This window comes from Semicossyphus pulcher, unplaced genomic scaffold (assembly GCF_022749685.1).
Source record: "Semicossyphus pulcher isolate SPU_LCO1_2020_fin unplaced genomic scaffold, fSemPul1.0.p SCAF_22, whole genome shotgun sequence".
Classification (NCBI taxonomy): domain Eukaryota; kingdom Metazoa; phylum Chordata; class Actinopteri; order Labriformes; family Labridae; genus Semicossyphus; species Semicossyphus pulcher.
In genome coordinates, this window is record NW_027211696.1 from 987,824 (window position 1) to 1,003,690 (window position 15,867).

At 40.3% G+C, this 15,867-nt stretch overlaps 1 protein-coding gene across 1 annotated transcript; it reads right to left on the minus strand.

The window, feature by feature from the left end:
- Positions 1–1,207: 1,207 nt before the first annotated feature.
- Positions 1,208–11,447, minus strand: LOC138601936 (sorting nexin-18-like). Its single transcript, XM_069673257.1, has 5 exons — positions 11,235–11,447; positions 10,196–11,078; positions 9,462–9,755; positions 8,180–8,562; positions 1,208–3,177 (listed from the first exon to the last, which is right to left on the minus strand). The coding sequence occupies exons 2-5, from the start codon at positions 10,957–10,959 to the stop codon at positions 2,921–2,923; spliced, it is 1,698 nt and encodes a 565-aa protein (XP_069529358.1). The 5' UTR covers positions 10,960–11,078; positions 11,235–11,447; the 3' UTR covers positions 1,208–2,920.
- Between the last annotated feature and the right edge of the window lie 4,420 nt (positions 11,448–15,867).

Below are 15,867 nucleotides of genomic sequence, written 5' to 3' on the forward strand. Positions count from 1 at the left end.
AAAGAACAATGCTTTCACAGGTTTAAGGCTACGGATAGAAACATGTTTGGTGCCCAACATCAAGTGCTTCGTATGTAAATGATCTGAAATAAATTATTTAAGTGGTTTGTAAACCTTGTAATCTTTAAATTTTGTTTTCCATAATGTTTGCATATATGTACATTTTTCAAACTACCCCATCACCAGCGTAAACAACAAGAACCTTTGCAGTGATACAAATATCATAAAAGTTGTCTGGAGAATATCTTGATGGATTTGTGGAGTTTTATGGAGTATTGGCTGATTTAGATTGGCCTTAGATCATCATTTCAAATTCTTGTCAAAAAGCAATAATGAAAAAAAGAAAAACAGGGATAAGAGGAGAAAGAGGCTGGTCTAAATAATGAAGAGCCTGCGACTGTGGTAACCTAACCTGCAGTCTGTGAACTGTGGTGTCAGATATCAGGGACTGACTGCTGCTGCCTCCACAGGAAAAACATGCCATAACATGCTTCTCTTCAGGAAAATGTTGGAACTGGAAAGACGCAGAATACACAATTTGATGAACTTATAGATACAAGAATTTACAGATGTTTCCCACTGCAGACGGATATGATACAGGGATTTGACCACCTTTGTGTTCATTTTTAAGGTCTAGGGGAGAAACATTTGTTGAAAGGTGCACTGTATTTATATGATATTATAAAAATCTGGGTCAGTTCAGTCATTTCTAATAAAATCAAGGGTGGTTTTATATGTAAGAAGTTTGTGGTGGTGTGTATCCAAAACAGAAGTAGTAGTGTTTTTCATGATTAATTTTTCCTCTGACACTAAAAACTAAATCCCTGGAATATAACCTACATTTTCATCGAAACATGAACTGACAGACACAGACGGTCAAGGGGCATTATACTTTAAATTTCTGCATGCACTGGGGCGGACTTCAAATGTTCAGATATTGAGCTAATATGCCTTGCTTGTATTTAAGTTATGTTACAGTGTGTTTGTTGATGCCTTTGTGTTAAGACAATCATTTACAAATCACATTCATGTTACTTATTTTCGTGCGCACCATAAGTGAGGTTTTCATCTCCAGTCTCCTCCCTTCAACAGTGTAAGAGAATGTCTCGCATTGTGGCTGCTAATAAAGTTGTCTGTTTTAAAGAGAAGCAGATGTGTTCTTCATTATTGCAAAACCAACAGCCCACAAGTCATTACAGATTTACGCTTTCATTTATTTTCCCAAATGCTATTTCGTTGTTTCACACACAAAGTGTTAAGCAGTTTCATCTGAGCCAATGACATGTTTCTGTGAATTATCTTAATACAAACCTTGTACAAGAAAATCCCCCCCCCAAAAAAACCTTACCAGAAATACTCTATGTAAGTGTAAAACTGACATCACGAGGTAAGGTAACCCATTGTTATGCATTCAGATGAACATCTTAGTTATCCTATTTTGTCACATTTGTTATAGTTAAAGAGCCCTTGGGGTGTTTGTAAATGCTCTTCATTGATTCAACTGCTGACTAAACTTAGGAGTTGCTCTTTGAGTCAGCTTCTTTAAATCATTACAGGATGTTGTGCGTTTGAAAGTCAATCCAGGATGCCAACTTTTAATTTAAAAAAGAATCCTAGACCAGCGTCAAAATACTTGGAACCTACACACACTGTTCTGTGGGCTTATTCTGGTTACTTTTTTGGAACCAGAACAAGTCAGTGAACCTACTTGTTAAGAGTATCAGGTTTGCAAATCAAGAAGAGCTACCAGCTTAAAAGCCACTGAGTAGAACATTTAAGTGAAAGTATAAAAAAAACACAGGTCCGCCGTACCACCTCTGAGACACTGACAACAATTAAGTAAAAGAAAAACATATACTCCTTTTCTTGAAGATTGTCTGACATTTTTAACAATAAAAGGAAATTATAATATGCTATTATCACGTGAAAAGGCTACACATAGTGGATTTATACCTGGAGATACGGTATCAAAGCTTTAATGCAAGGATGCATCCATCATTTTGAAGTGTCTGTGCCCTGAGCCCGACCTCTGACCTCCCAAGACTGAAAGAAAACAGAAAGACTGATGTGGACCTCAGATTTCAATTTCAGAACGCCTACAGTTATCCAAAAGGAAAAAAACTGCAGCGCAGCTTCTATAAAAAAGTGAGGTCTGTCAAAAACATAAAATCAGTTCGAGGTGAGGCAATGCAAAAAGTAAAACACAAAACACAGGACTTCAAGTTATAAAATAGTAAGGATGTTACAGTACCAGGCTGGTGACAGATGTTAGACATCAGAAGTAGGTCAAATATCAACCTGTAATGAAAACCAAACTACTACACTGAGAGTAGAGTAGATTATATCCACTTTGCCTATTCCATATAAACAATACTTGCATGCTGTTATTTCCTATCAAAACAATACTGAACAGGTCATTCAAGTAAAAACACGACATAAAGATAAGAAAAGTCCTGTCTGACAATCATTAAAACATCCAGTTTAAGTGATTTTGGGGGTTTCATCTCATTTTCTATCGAGGTACCGAGAACCCCGACGTAGGGTTTACATGAAGTGTTCAGGCAGTAGAGGCATGGAGAGATCAGGAGACGTTGTAACTTGGAATCCAGATTCAGCCCTAACTGAGAGCAGCTGTTTTTAATATCATGGCAGTCCTGCTGAGTTTCAAGATGTGCCTGGAGTGTCAGCAAAATCCCAGTTACTGGTACATTCATCAGAGCTGTCCAGATAATCCAAGAAGTTGTCATTCCACAGTCCAGTGGCCTATATTTTTTTAAGAGTGGTATTCTTTTGTTCACTTGTACCAGGCCCAGGATCCTTCAAATGAAATTTTTTTTTCTCTTAAAAGGATAAAACCTTTACTGGAGGACGAACCCATCAATCATCCTTTGTCCCCTCTTCAATCATACCCTCCATTTACTCAAGGCCTTTCCAGTCCTTTGTAGTCGTCCTGCTGGTCATCATCATACCTCTGAAGGGTGTCCTCAAGCTTGGCAGTGATCTTCTGAAAGAAGCCGATCTGTTGACGGAGGTGGTGCTGCATCTGCGAGCGAAAGTCCCGAACACGTGTGCGGTGGAAGTGCTGGATCTCTGCCAACGTGGCGCAGGAAATGATGTTACAGCGGTCATGAAGCTCACCCTCCTGCTTTGGACAGTCCTTCACCTTGGTCAGTGCTCCTGGAAAAAGATGGGGAGGGAAAGAATACAAATGTAATACACATTTGTTAGCATACAAAATCAGAGGAAAATGAATTAAAATGCTACCTACAAACATTATTGTGATCCACAGTGTCATACAGTTCTCTCCATTTGTCTGGACAACGATGGTTATAGCCTATGTGAAATGTATTTTTTCTGTTTTTGGCAGCCTGTTTTGTTTTCTTCATAGTAATCACTTTCTTGAATAGATATAGAAGAGAGTTTCTCAAAACAACTCTAATTGCCATTGAAAAGCTAGTGTGCTTAATTTAGCACAAGCAAACATCAACTCACTGTTTTTACATAAAAGTTTTTGGAAAGATGAATCAAAATTATTAGAACTTTTTGTAACCTTTGGAGGGAAGCAGTCTAGTATTCTTTAACGTGAGCTAGCTAGCTTTAAGCTAAGCTTTAGGGCGAATTCATCAATTAATATAACAGTGAGCTTTAGAGGTGCCTCGTGGCAGATTTTCTTTTCCTTTTTGTAACATTTGAACAGAGCCATTTTACCAGTCTTTAAGCTAAGCAAGCTTTAAGCTTAGCTAAAAGCTAACTCAGCCAAACTTAACATTAGCTTTAAGCTAAGCTTAAGCTAGCTACCTCTAGCTTAAAGCTAGCTAACCCTAACCCTATGCTAGCCAGATAGATATGGTTTGAAATCTCTCATCTCTCTCAAGAAAATAAAATGTTTAACTTAAAAAAAATCCTTTAATGACCCCATGTAGCACAAGCCAAGAGGAAGTGGTGAGCTACAAGACGGAGGGGAAGACTGAAGGGATGTTATTGAAACAGCAGAGATTATACAGCCAAGAAGTTTGAAGAGAGTGGGTTGGACAATGCTAACAATGACTTAACTAGTGCTGCAGAGCTGGCAGAAGAACTTGGATTTTTGTTTAATGCTCACAAAAAATATCTGTTTTACTTTATTGAAGCCATTAAGGGTTCACATTCAAACAACAAGCACTGTAGGCAAAACTTTTTTATCATATGGTAAAATGCAGGAACATTTTTCCCATTTTAATCCTCCATTACACTAAAAGAAGCTAGTAACTTGCTGTGAAGTAACATTGAGCATGCAATTAACAGTGAAATGACTGCAAGTGAGAAAGGCAAGCACATTCTCCAAGCTGACCATGGCATTTCTTCTTTCTTCCAGAGACAAGCTGGGTATTGCATACTTTTTCCAGGTTTTACGCAGTAACTGAATGCCCAGTGGTGACTCAGACTGTGTAATTTATTGCGACTACAATTTTGGGGGGGAAACGTTTGGACAGACATTGATTAAGAGGAACTCGAAGTAAGGCTCTAATATGGAAGTATTTTAAGGAAATTAGAAGCTAGCTGTTAAAAGTAGGCTACTTGTTCATCCTCACAACATTATATTCATAGCTCTCTAATGCACACTGTTCCTGCAAAAGTTGGATAACGAACTGAAATTAACTTGGACTTTGCTCCCCTTACTGCCAAGGCGATTACGGAGCTGTAATCTAAACTCTTGTACTGTTGGCTGGTGGGAAAGTTATTCAGCACCTTAACTATCAGCGCTCCCTCTCACATACACACACACATACACACACCTCCCCAATTCTTCTTCCTCCTCCTTCTCTTCAACTCGCTGTATCACCAGAAGGAAAAGAGGGAGAAGAAAAGAGGAGGAGGGGAAACTAATCCTGAGAGCGCTCCATTTTGCATTCCTACAGTCCCAGGGCAACACAGGACAAGAGGCCCAGGAATCTCCACTCATTCAAATCAGATGTAGCCTTTGGACTTCACAGACAGAACCCACAAAGTCAGAAAATACTGTCCGAGGACATTTAGGTCAACAAATCTGTCCACCTTAAGATCCCAGCAGCTGTTTATCTTGCTAATTTGTACTCCAACGTTGCCATGTTTAGTAATTTGGTAGTTATTTGAGAAATAAAAAAAGACGTTAATAGATGTTTGTGGATGTTTGTGTAGACCTGGAGAAAAAGGAATGAAAATAGATGTCTCTGAAAATGTAACTGAAATGTACATGTGCTGAGTCAACAGTATGTATGCCACAGTTTATTTAGTTAAACAAACACTAATTCAAACATTTCTCACAAGCGCTCTCAATGAGGGTTCCTTCACTAAATCGACTGTTTATGGAAACTCTGACTAAGTGGCAATCTTCTGTTAAAGGTAGTTATTTCACAACTCTGACAGTAGTGCAGAGCTTGCATTGTGGCAATGCGTTCATGGATGTTACTCAGCAGACGGAACAACACTTCCTATGACAGCAGTGATGAATTACTCAGTCTGTGCTATTATCTGTCAGCTGAGACTGATTACATGATCTAACATGCTGATTACATTAGAGATTTTGAGTCAGAGGCTGCCTTTGTATACCGCAACTGAAACTTGTTGCCAGTTAGTTTGCAACAAAAAAAATCAGGGAGCAGGAAATTAAATTTAGAAAGTCAGGCCACTGATTAGAATTTGATGTGGATCTAATAGTTTTTATTTTCTTCACTGTATGTATTTTTGAAAGAAGAAAAACAGAGACAGAGACAAAGACTGACATTTCCCTCCTATCTATTGAATCGTAGAAATGATGAGGTCACATCCTATGACAATACTATGAATCATCTTTTTGGTTAAGTTTTGGGTCCAATTGGAGGGTATGAAATTGCTTACTTGTGAAAAGTAAGTTAAGTCAAGGTTTGGTTGATGTTTTCATCGTGTGTCCCTCCTTGGTTGAGTCATTATGATCCATTCCTTTTTGTCCTATGTCATACAAACAGGCACGCATTTCCCATAAGATCATGCTCTTATCTATTCACGTATGATGTCAGTTTAGAAAACAATAGCTTAAGATTATAACTCAGAATTTAAATAGTAGGAACAGTATCTTCCAGTGCAACAAGTGGAAAGTGAGGGAAATGCACAAAGTTGTTAGAAGTTAGATTCTCTTTGGGGGACAGAAAACTGTGTTATTTGTCAATCAGAGGGAAGGTGAAATCCTGTCAGTCATCCGGACTATTGGGATTCAAGTGGTGCTCCCATAGTCGGAGCTGTGATTGTATCGAGAGAACAGAGCTCAGTGGACTATAGAAACAGTGCCTCTTAGTTTGGCGAACGTCAGGACTTTGCATGCCAGGAGCAACTCCCTCCTCCCAACCTGCGGGGAACTAACAAGCTAACTCCTCTGCAAGTCCTTTGTACATGTCTGTGTGAGTGTGTGTTCTTCTGTGTTTGTGTTTTCCAGTAAGCGAGCATAGGCTCTCGCAGTACCCTGAGTGTGACAATGGACTGGCCAGGGGTTTCAGTTTTCAACCCAGATTGACACTGCAACCTCGGTAAATTAAAACAGATGTTGAAACAGTCAGAATCTGGATCTCTGCGTATTGTCTGCCTTTGTAGTGACATGGCTGATAGACAGGGAAGCTATAGGCTGAATTGCTTTGAGAGAGATCATTGATTTTATTTTTTAATCCAAGTAAAATCAAATAAAACCTTTTGTTATACAATCTGCAGCATGGAAACTGACAGTAAGACGTCTTGTTTTGTTATGACTCCTACCTTTGATTAAACCATGCAGAAGCATTATGCAAAGCCGCTTTCCCACTCAAAAACACGCTAACACATGCTAACACCCGGCTTTTTTGCTTTACAGGTCCCAGTCAAGGTTACAATAGGCATTCAGACCCGGGTCAAATGACTCTGCAGTAGATCCGGGTATTTATCGCCTTGGCTCTGATCGGCATTGATGGAAACACAAAACCTGTGTCAACATGCTAATCTCCGCCCCCTTTCCGGAGCGATGCTATGCTCCGTCGGTAACTTCTGCGACTCCTTGTCATCTCAGCTACAAATTCCACCCGTCTCTGTCCAAGCAGTGCTCGAACATTGTTCCCAATTTGTCGGCACCGAGTTTGATGCACAGACTTAATGAGTAATAGATACAATAAAGACCTAACCACCGTGACATCTTCACTGTTTACTAATCCTGTTTCTGGGTGCATTTGTGACGTCAGGTGGTGACGCAGCAGAAAAGAGACCGAAAGGAGTATACTCCACTGGCAATAGGAACAGAGACAATCAGCATTTATCAGTGGGTCTTCCCGGGTCTGAAAGTCCCTGAGTCAGCACACTAAATTTAGGTGGGAAAGGGGTACAAGAGTCTGGACCAGCTCTACCCGAGGCTAACCCTTGACCTTTAAAATACCCATGAAGAGAGTTATGCTGTGCCTTGCATCTGTTTTGTTTCTTACAAGTATGTTGGAGATTTAGCGCATTTTTGTCAGTATCTACGGTGGCCCTGAAGTGCAAATCACAACGGCAAATGGATTTGCTGTTGTGTTTTCTGTTTTGCTGTTGTGTTTTCTGATTTGCCGTTGTGTTTTCTGATTTGCCGTTGTGTTTTCTGATTTGCCATTGTGATTTGCACTTCAGGGCCACTGTAAGTATCTCCTTTCAAACACTTCTGCTGTTACATCACAGTGCTGCACCCCAGTAAGAGACAACAGGTATCAAAAAGGTGGTTATATACTTCTGTTAACATTGGCGCTCTTCTTCAGTCTCTTTTCGGGTTTACATAAAAGGAAGTGTCTGTAGGGTCGTTTGACTTGTCGTTGACAAGTATTTATACTGTACAGCATGAAGAATATGAAATAGTTATTAGGGCGAAAAGCAGCACTGCTGCTGCAAAAGGCAAGAAAATCACTGATAGTTCTGAATTCCTATATTGATGATGTACTCTTAGTACCTCCTGTTTATTTGTCATGGAATACTGAAGTGCACATTGTAGAGCTCTCAGACTTTTGTGACGTAATAAATTCTGGCTTAAAGCTCAACATACCTCTCCAATCCATAAATCTGACTCTGTTCAGCATTTACATCCCTCTTTGAAAGAGTGAGTGAAAACCTTGGTGCACAATGACTTCAGTCAACCTTTTAAACATAAACACACACACACACACACACACACACACACACACACATGCATACACACTCCCACCTTTTTGCACATGGATGATGTCAGGAAAATTAGCCAGGTGTCCTCTGTAGAGGTCCAGCAGGTCAGAAATAGGATCCAGGTCCTGGCGTGGCTGCTCAGCAAAATACTCTCCTATCACCTCGTAGGCCTCGCCGGTGTCTGCAATGGCTTTGTTCAGGCCTGCTGAGTAGGCCTGCTGGTCCAGCTCGAACGCCTGCGCCAGAAGTCTAAAGGACTGCCCAACCTTCTGGTACTCCTTCTTGAACCCAGCTGCCTGTTTGCGAGCAAACTCATTGATGGTTGCGTTCACTATGACACTGTTCTCATCCATCGTCTTGGTGAAGGTCTTGAAGCCTTCGATCTTGCTCTCCACTTCCTGTAGGTCAAGTTGGACAGAGGGCGTGCTAAAGAAAAGAAATAAAAGACTTTCATCAAGACCTTGAGGCTTTCTGTTGTTTTTATTCCAGCATTACCTCATCTTTATTACTCAAACATGTTAGAGCAACTTATTCCTTTGTTGTATTTATCTCATCCTCACTATCTGACACTCCCTGTGATAAAAGCTTTCTGTTACAGCACATTGGAACAAGGAAACTGACAACAGCCTCTTGCTTAAGGGCAAATAAATTCCACTGGTACTTTATACAGAAATATATTCGAGCCACAGAGTAATTTTGATAAGGAGGGAATTACAATCCCATCATAAATATGTTTGTTACAGTGTGTGAAGTGTTGCTATTTGTGGTTTTGATTCACTTTCTTTCCCTCAACATGCCATATCTTGTTCTTCAACTTCAACTGGTGATTTCCTATAATTACCCAGAATACCTTTTCCCATCTCCAGAGAATGCGTGGGAACCAGATATGTTCAGAGGCAAATTTCAGACGCAGAGCAAGCGTGTAAAAGTGATGACAAAAGAGTAAAGAGAATAATCATGCTTTAAGTTGGGAAGGTGAGGACCTGTGTCATAGCAGCATTGCATTCTGGTCATGGCATTTTCTACTCTTATTGGTATAAATGTTGGTCTCTAGGGGCAGCTGTGGCTTAGTGGTAAAGTTGGTAATCTCTCAATCGGAATGTTGGTGGTTCAATCCCTGACTGCTATTAGTGTTGTGACGTTCGCAAACGATCCGATTCTTTTGAATGGCTCTTTGGTACTTCGCAACTCCTGCAAGCTTTTTCATAAATCAATAATCTACATTTCAAAGTAACATTGAGGCTTCTCCAATTGTTATTGTGCATGACATGTAGACAAAAAAACCAACTCTATTCATCCATTAAATAAATATCAGAGCCTCCTACCTGATTGTGAGAAAGAAATTGGCCCCGACAAGCTCGTCCCTCTCTGCCTTCCTCTTGCCCTGTTTCCAGGCCTTCTCATCCACCCCACACGTTAGGAAATGCTGGAAAACGTCACAGTGTGCCAGCACCGGGTGGCTGATCATGTGGTTCATCCACCAGATCAGGCCCTTTCTCCGCTTTGATATGAAGTCCTCCTCGAAGCGCCCGGTGGCCTGCTTCTCTGGCAGGTGGGGCACCGAGATGACTGGGAAACGCTCCACAAGCCGAGCATACAGCCAGTCAAAGTGTTTATACCTGCAGGGATGATGGTAGCGGAGACGGTTGGAAGGACTTGCAGACATTTTGAGTACATGAGAATGGCAGGAAAATGTTATTTAAATGGAAGGATGCAGGGAGAGTCGGTAAATTAAACTTTTAACGAGTAGAGCAAGTGGAAACTGTAATGCTAGTGAGTAAGAGTTGGTTTGAAATGTCAGACACACTGACAGGGAAACAATGTAAAAGGTGCAAAGGGAGTCTAGGAGAGGAAAGGGGAGATTCCTGAGACCTCCACAGGGCAAAATGCCAAAGTCAGCTCTGTTTTTGACATTTTGGGGGAGTAATTGTGGCCAAAGCAACAGCCACAGAAACATGTATTATTAATGTATGGGGGATAAAGTGAAGAAATAAGCCCAATCTGGAAACCCCTAACAGGAAAGAAGAGCAGGGGAGAGAAGGAGGAGGAGAGTCTGTACCTGCGGTTGACTTGTATATTGGTGTGGGTTGGGGTCAGGCCGTAAGACATGTAGCTCTTCATGCCTTTGAACTTGGTCTGCTTGGTCGGGTCGTCAATGGTGCACGTGAATGGATATGGGTCCTCCTGCCACTCTGGCCCATGCTTCCCCATCACCACACAGATCTTGTCCCCGTCCTTCACAAAAGCAGAGGCCTCCCCGAGCAGGAAGGCCTCCCCGCCAGATTTGACGAAGGTGGAGAACCTGTTGAGGTTCCTCCCCACTGTAGCTGAGCTCTTGGCGTGATGCTGCTGCGTGCTCTCACGCCGCCCTGGCAAGGAGGAGGTCACTGGGTACAAGGGGGGAGTGGTGCCGAGACCCTGAGGAGCATCTGTCGCAGGAGAGCTGTCATCCCAGTCGTCGTCCCAGTCATCGTCACTGCCATGACTGGTGTGGAAGCTTCCTCCGCCACTGCCACCGCTCCCAGCCCCCGGGCCTCTCTGAGACTGGGTGTCAGGGGAAGTGTAGGAGGTGTGGGTAGGCGACAGGGCTTTGGTTTTGGGAGAGGAGAAGCCGTTGTTGTTGGTGTTGGAGGTGATGTGGTCCCTGATGATCTCCACATAGGAGGCAGGGAAGAGGCCAACCTCCCCCCTGCTGTTCTCCCCCTCCAGCCAGCCCTCCAGCTCCTCCTCATTGAACAGAGTCACCAGCTCATTCTCTGTTATGGAGATCTCCCCTGGGTTTTCAGAGTGGAAGTCATACAAAACTCTGGCCTTTAACGCCATGATTTCAGTACTAGTAATGCTTGTATCCTTCCCTGTTTCTGGGTCTTGTCTTTCACTGCAAAGTTTCCCCAAGAAGTTGCTTTTCTTCCCCGGATTAAACCTTTAAGATCTCTCTGAAACTTTAATGAGATTTAGATCACACAGCGGCAACAACTGGGCTGTTTTTCCACTTTTAACAAACCTGTACAGTTTTATATCCGATATAATATATTATATATATTTCAGTGCATAAAAGAACAAGAGCAGAATCACACAGGCTTGTATCCGACACCCACCTCCTCTCTCCGCTCCTCTGCGGGTTCAAATATCATTTGTTTCCATGCAGAAGTTAATCCAAGTCGGAAAATGTATAGAAAGCCAGTCAGTAGAAGATGTTTTCTTTCCAAGAGAAAACACCGGTTTAAGTATAAAGCTGTCGAACTTGCGAAGTCTTCGTTGCTGCTATACTGCAATAGATAAGAGCTGAGGGAAAGTCTTTTCCTCCTCTCCCCGAGATGTTTCTTGATTAAAGGCACCCGTCTTTACACGTAGTAGACTGGCTGACTAACGGAGGGTGGAGCCAGGAGCAAGTTCAGTCAAGTCACCGAATTCATACATGGAAAAAAACCCCACATGATCTCATTTTAAAGCACCGTTTTTGACTGAGTTTGCCGGCCTCATTAAAATAGGCAATCACACGTTATCCACTCTCAAGACCTAAACACAGTTGCTAAATTGTAGTAATTCATATCCCATTTAAATATTAGTAATAATTGAAACATGTTTGCCAATAGTGAGATAAGTTTAAATGGCCTATCTTTTATGGTAAAAGTTTATAAAATTTCCTTTTCTGAAATTGCATACTTTAAAAAGCCAAAATAGACCATAGGCTATTGTAGGCTAATATTAGATTTTGTTGACTTCATCTTTGTTTTTGTCACTTTGTAGAAGTTTTGATAAAATGTGTCCCGTGCCATTCAACAACACATTTGGTTAAGGTTTTTTGTTACGCCTCTCTTACGATCTGAGCTAAGTTTGACAGTTGAAAATGTTTTCAAAATCCCAAATTTTTCTAGACAGAGAAGTCTTCAAGTGTCAAACTCTTCACATATAATTCTGCACAGTGAAGACAACAACAATACGCAAAACATAGACATATAAAACAGTATAATATAATATAATATAATATAATATAATATAATATAAAGCCTAACATGTAGGCTATACTTAATCGTGCGTTAAGGGAATTTGACCACTAGAGGTCAGTGTTATAGCACACAAACAGAATAGCAGCAGTTCCTCCTTCTGTCCAGCAGCTGACAGCAAAGCGAGCCGATGTGGCGTTAATGAGGACGCTTTTATGATATGAAACCTGCCTGGACTGACAGTTGGAAAGACGGTAAATCTGAGTCATGTTCATGGGCTCTACAACTTTTGTTATTATGCCTGTTTGTTTTTTTCTGAAGACACGTAAGACAAATATATGCACAATACACAAATCACCTATCCAGCTGTGTGTGTGTGTGTGTGTGTGTGTGTGTGTGTATGAGAGAGAGAGACAGAGAAAGAGAGAGAGAGAGAGATTACAATTGCTTATTTTTCATTTAAAAACCAAAAATGTGTATAATTTCAATATGAAATGGACTGTCCATTATGTATGTGAACATAAACTACGATATTGCGAAATCACATTGACTATCATATTTTGATGCTAATCACTCCTCAGTTTTGAACATTTTGCTGTCGTAGACACTGGTTTTATTCAATTTATTGCAAATAGTAATATGTAATACTATAATACATAGTCGATAGTTAGTTAGATAGTTTTTTTTTTTTTAATCTCTCTTCCTCTAATGTGATGTCGTCTTTTTATTTAATTTTTTTCTAACCTTTTATGGTCTTTCATTGCTTTTATTTTTATTTTTATTTATTTTTCTCTTAATTTGCATTGCTTATTGCTCGAAATGCCTCTGTTCCTGTTTTGTCAATTGTATTCTTTTGAATACTCTCGGTTTGGCCTCATTGTTGAAAGTTCTTTAAATCTGTTTTGTATTCCGTAATCTTCCTGAGTTCCTGCCTTTGCTTTGTCTGTCAAAGCACTTTGTAAAAATTCTGTGCTATATAAATAAAGTTATTATTATTATTATTATTACAGAAATTAAAAGGGAACTTCAGAGGATTCATACAACAAGTCCTCATCTGGAGGAACCTGCAGGAGGACCAACAAACTATGGGACAATTATAGACTGTTATAGCATTACAGAGCTGCAACAACTTTGATGGTTCAATTAGTCGATCAAGAGGTTAATTAACAACCATTTGCAGTATTGAGCCTTTTAATGTTTTATGGAAACCAAATTGAGTTCAATCACTTCATCAAGGTTTACTGTTTGATGCCTACATAAGTTTATTTGTACCTCCAGCTGATATAATAGCTTATACATTTTAGTAATTATTCATAGAAATATACTAGATGTATTTTTTGGGAATTAACAGTTGTACTGTAGACACATTCTCTTCTCTCTCTTCTTTAGGTTTTTATCATGTCTGACTCACCGCCTCTGACTGTGTAAACTTGTCCGCTGGGCCATGGCACCATCTGCAACCTCGCCCCCAGCCTTCAGCACCTCACCTGCGGTTCCCATGGTATTGTGCTGACACCAGGCCCTGGTCCCCATGGCAGCAGTGTCCCTATTGCCGTGTGGTGTTGTGCTGTTGGACACACCTACCACTGGCCCATCAGAGACCATAGCATGATATTGAATGTTTTTATTGTTTGTTTATATCAAGATATGTAGACTGTCCCTTTAAGTTCCACAGTCAGCTATTATTACTGAGCTGCTGGATGAGTTTAAGTCTGTGAGTGTTTAGTGTTTAATGCACATATAACACATGGAGATTCAATCAGTTTCATATACTATACTATACACTCTTTTATCCTCTGTGTCATTGAGGGTGTTGTGTAAGCAGAATCAAAAGGGCCCTCAGCAAAGGATTAAATACAATGCAGCTAATATAGCTAGCATAGTACTTGTGTCAATGAGGCTGTTAATGTTTTTCCAGGTTGGTAAGGCAACAATCACTGAAATCAAACACACACACTGTGGCCCCTCCCACCCTGCCCCCAGCCCCAGCATAAACAGAATATCGGGTGTAATTAGAGGACCCAGAGATGGAGCCGCTGGGTGGAGGCAGCTGCATGAAGGGGACCAAGTAACAGGCTGAGGGAGGCAGCTCCGCCACAGAGAAGACTGCAGGTTCAGCTTTTTTTATGAGGCGGGAAATACATGCAGTCCTTAGTTTTGTGTAAACTTGATTTCCACAGAAAAAATATCAATTCATGAGAATGTTTACAGGAGGAAAAGCTACATTTATAATGCTGCATTTGATCAAACTAAATGACCTATTAATTCAAAGTTTGCTCCTGTTAATTCTGTAGAATTAATCAAGCAAACCTAGAATTCTGACACCACAGTCAGTTGAAATTTATGGAAGCCCTTAGCAGACATGCATCCATACATTTTATTTACTCCGAGTTATTTCTGGTCGTTTTCTTGAGATCTCAACTTATTTATCAAGAGATAACGACGCGGCACCACCATAACTGCTTAACTTACCTTATTCGGTAAAATGATCCTGTTATCAGGAGAAAACCAGCTTTGTTTTCCCAAGATAACAAGAAAAATAAGTCTAGATCTCAAGAAAACGACCAGAAATAACTCGATATCACAGGAAAATTGAGTAAATATAATGTATGGATGAATGTCCACTAAGGGCTTCTGTAGAAATTCACAATTCACAAGAGTTTTCTTATTTTCTTATTCTTATTTACCCCATATGTGTGTGTTTGTTCTCAGCTGACTGGCTTCTTATTGCTAACTGTTTCTATGTGTGTGAGTAAACCTATAAAATAGATAATAAATAATAAATATAGATAAAAGTGAAGCATTAATTTCCCATGAATATCCAATACTGCTCCAAAAAAAGAGGAAAAGATGTATTTTCCCATTTTTTATTAACAAAATGTTTCATCAAAAATAAAATATTGCATGGTCGTATTTGTTCAGTATAAGATTGATGACCTCCAGCAATCACAATCCTCACTGACAACTTTGAATTTTTTTTAGATTTGCTGTTGCCAAAAAGATTGCTTTTTATTGGAATCTCATAATTCAGTTAATTTTTCTTTTTCTAACTTAAGAAGGATTAACAACGCTGATATCAAAGCCATACTGTGGATGCAAGCCCCAAAGAGTAGAACTTTTGGTTATTTCTAAACATTGCATTGATCTACTTTTTGTATAATTATAGCTCTCTCGCTCTCTCCCTGTCTCTACATGGCAGCAAAAATTTCACAGTGTAACCATTCAGATGACCTTTGACCAGGTTGGTGTGGACCGCATTACTATCTGCACCAGAGGTGTTTCATGCACTGGCACTGTGGGAACAGAGGCTGGCACATAACGCCCACCGCTGGTGGCAGGTGATGGACGACAACATTAAAGCCAAGATCAGAATGATGAAGGCAAAAGGAGACCTGTCCATGTCAAAGTGACCGTTACAGTTTGTTGACTGTTTCAGAAGCCTATAATGAACACTTCATGTACATATAAGAAAATCATTACAGACATAAAACAGTCAGAGAAAAAGCCCACCTTAGGTTCTCTTGTTCCACTGTGCCACATGATTTTTTGCAACTCTTAACTTACTGCAACTTACTGTGAAAATGATATGACAAGGTTGGTATTACATCTGTGCATTGGTGCCTCTGAAAGAATATGACCTATATGCCCCATTTCAAAGGTGAATCATATGGGACAGTTTTTTTTCATGCAGGGTAATATACAGTATTCATTCTGTTGCACGTTTTGTTCTGTGTACTGTACCACTTTTTTAATAATAAACAACAAAAAAAACAGTGATCATTAA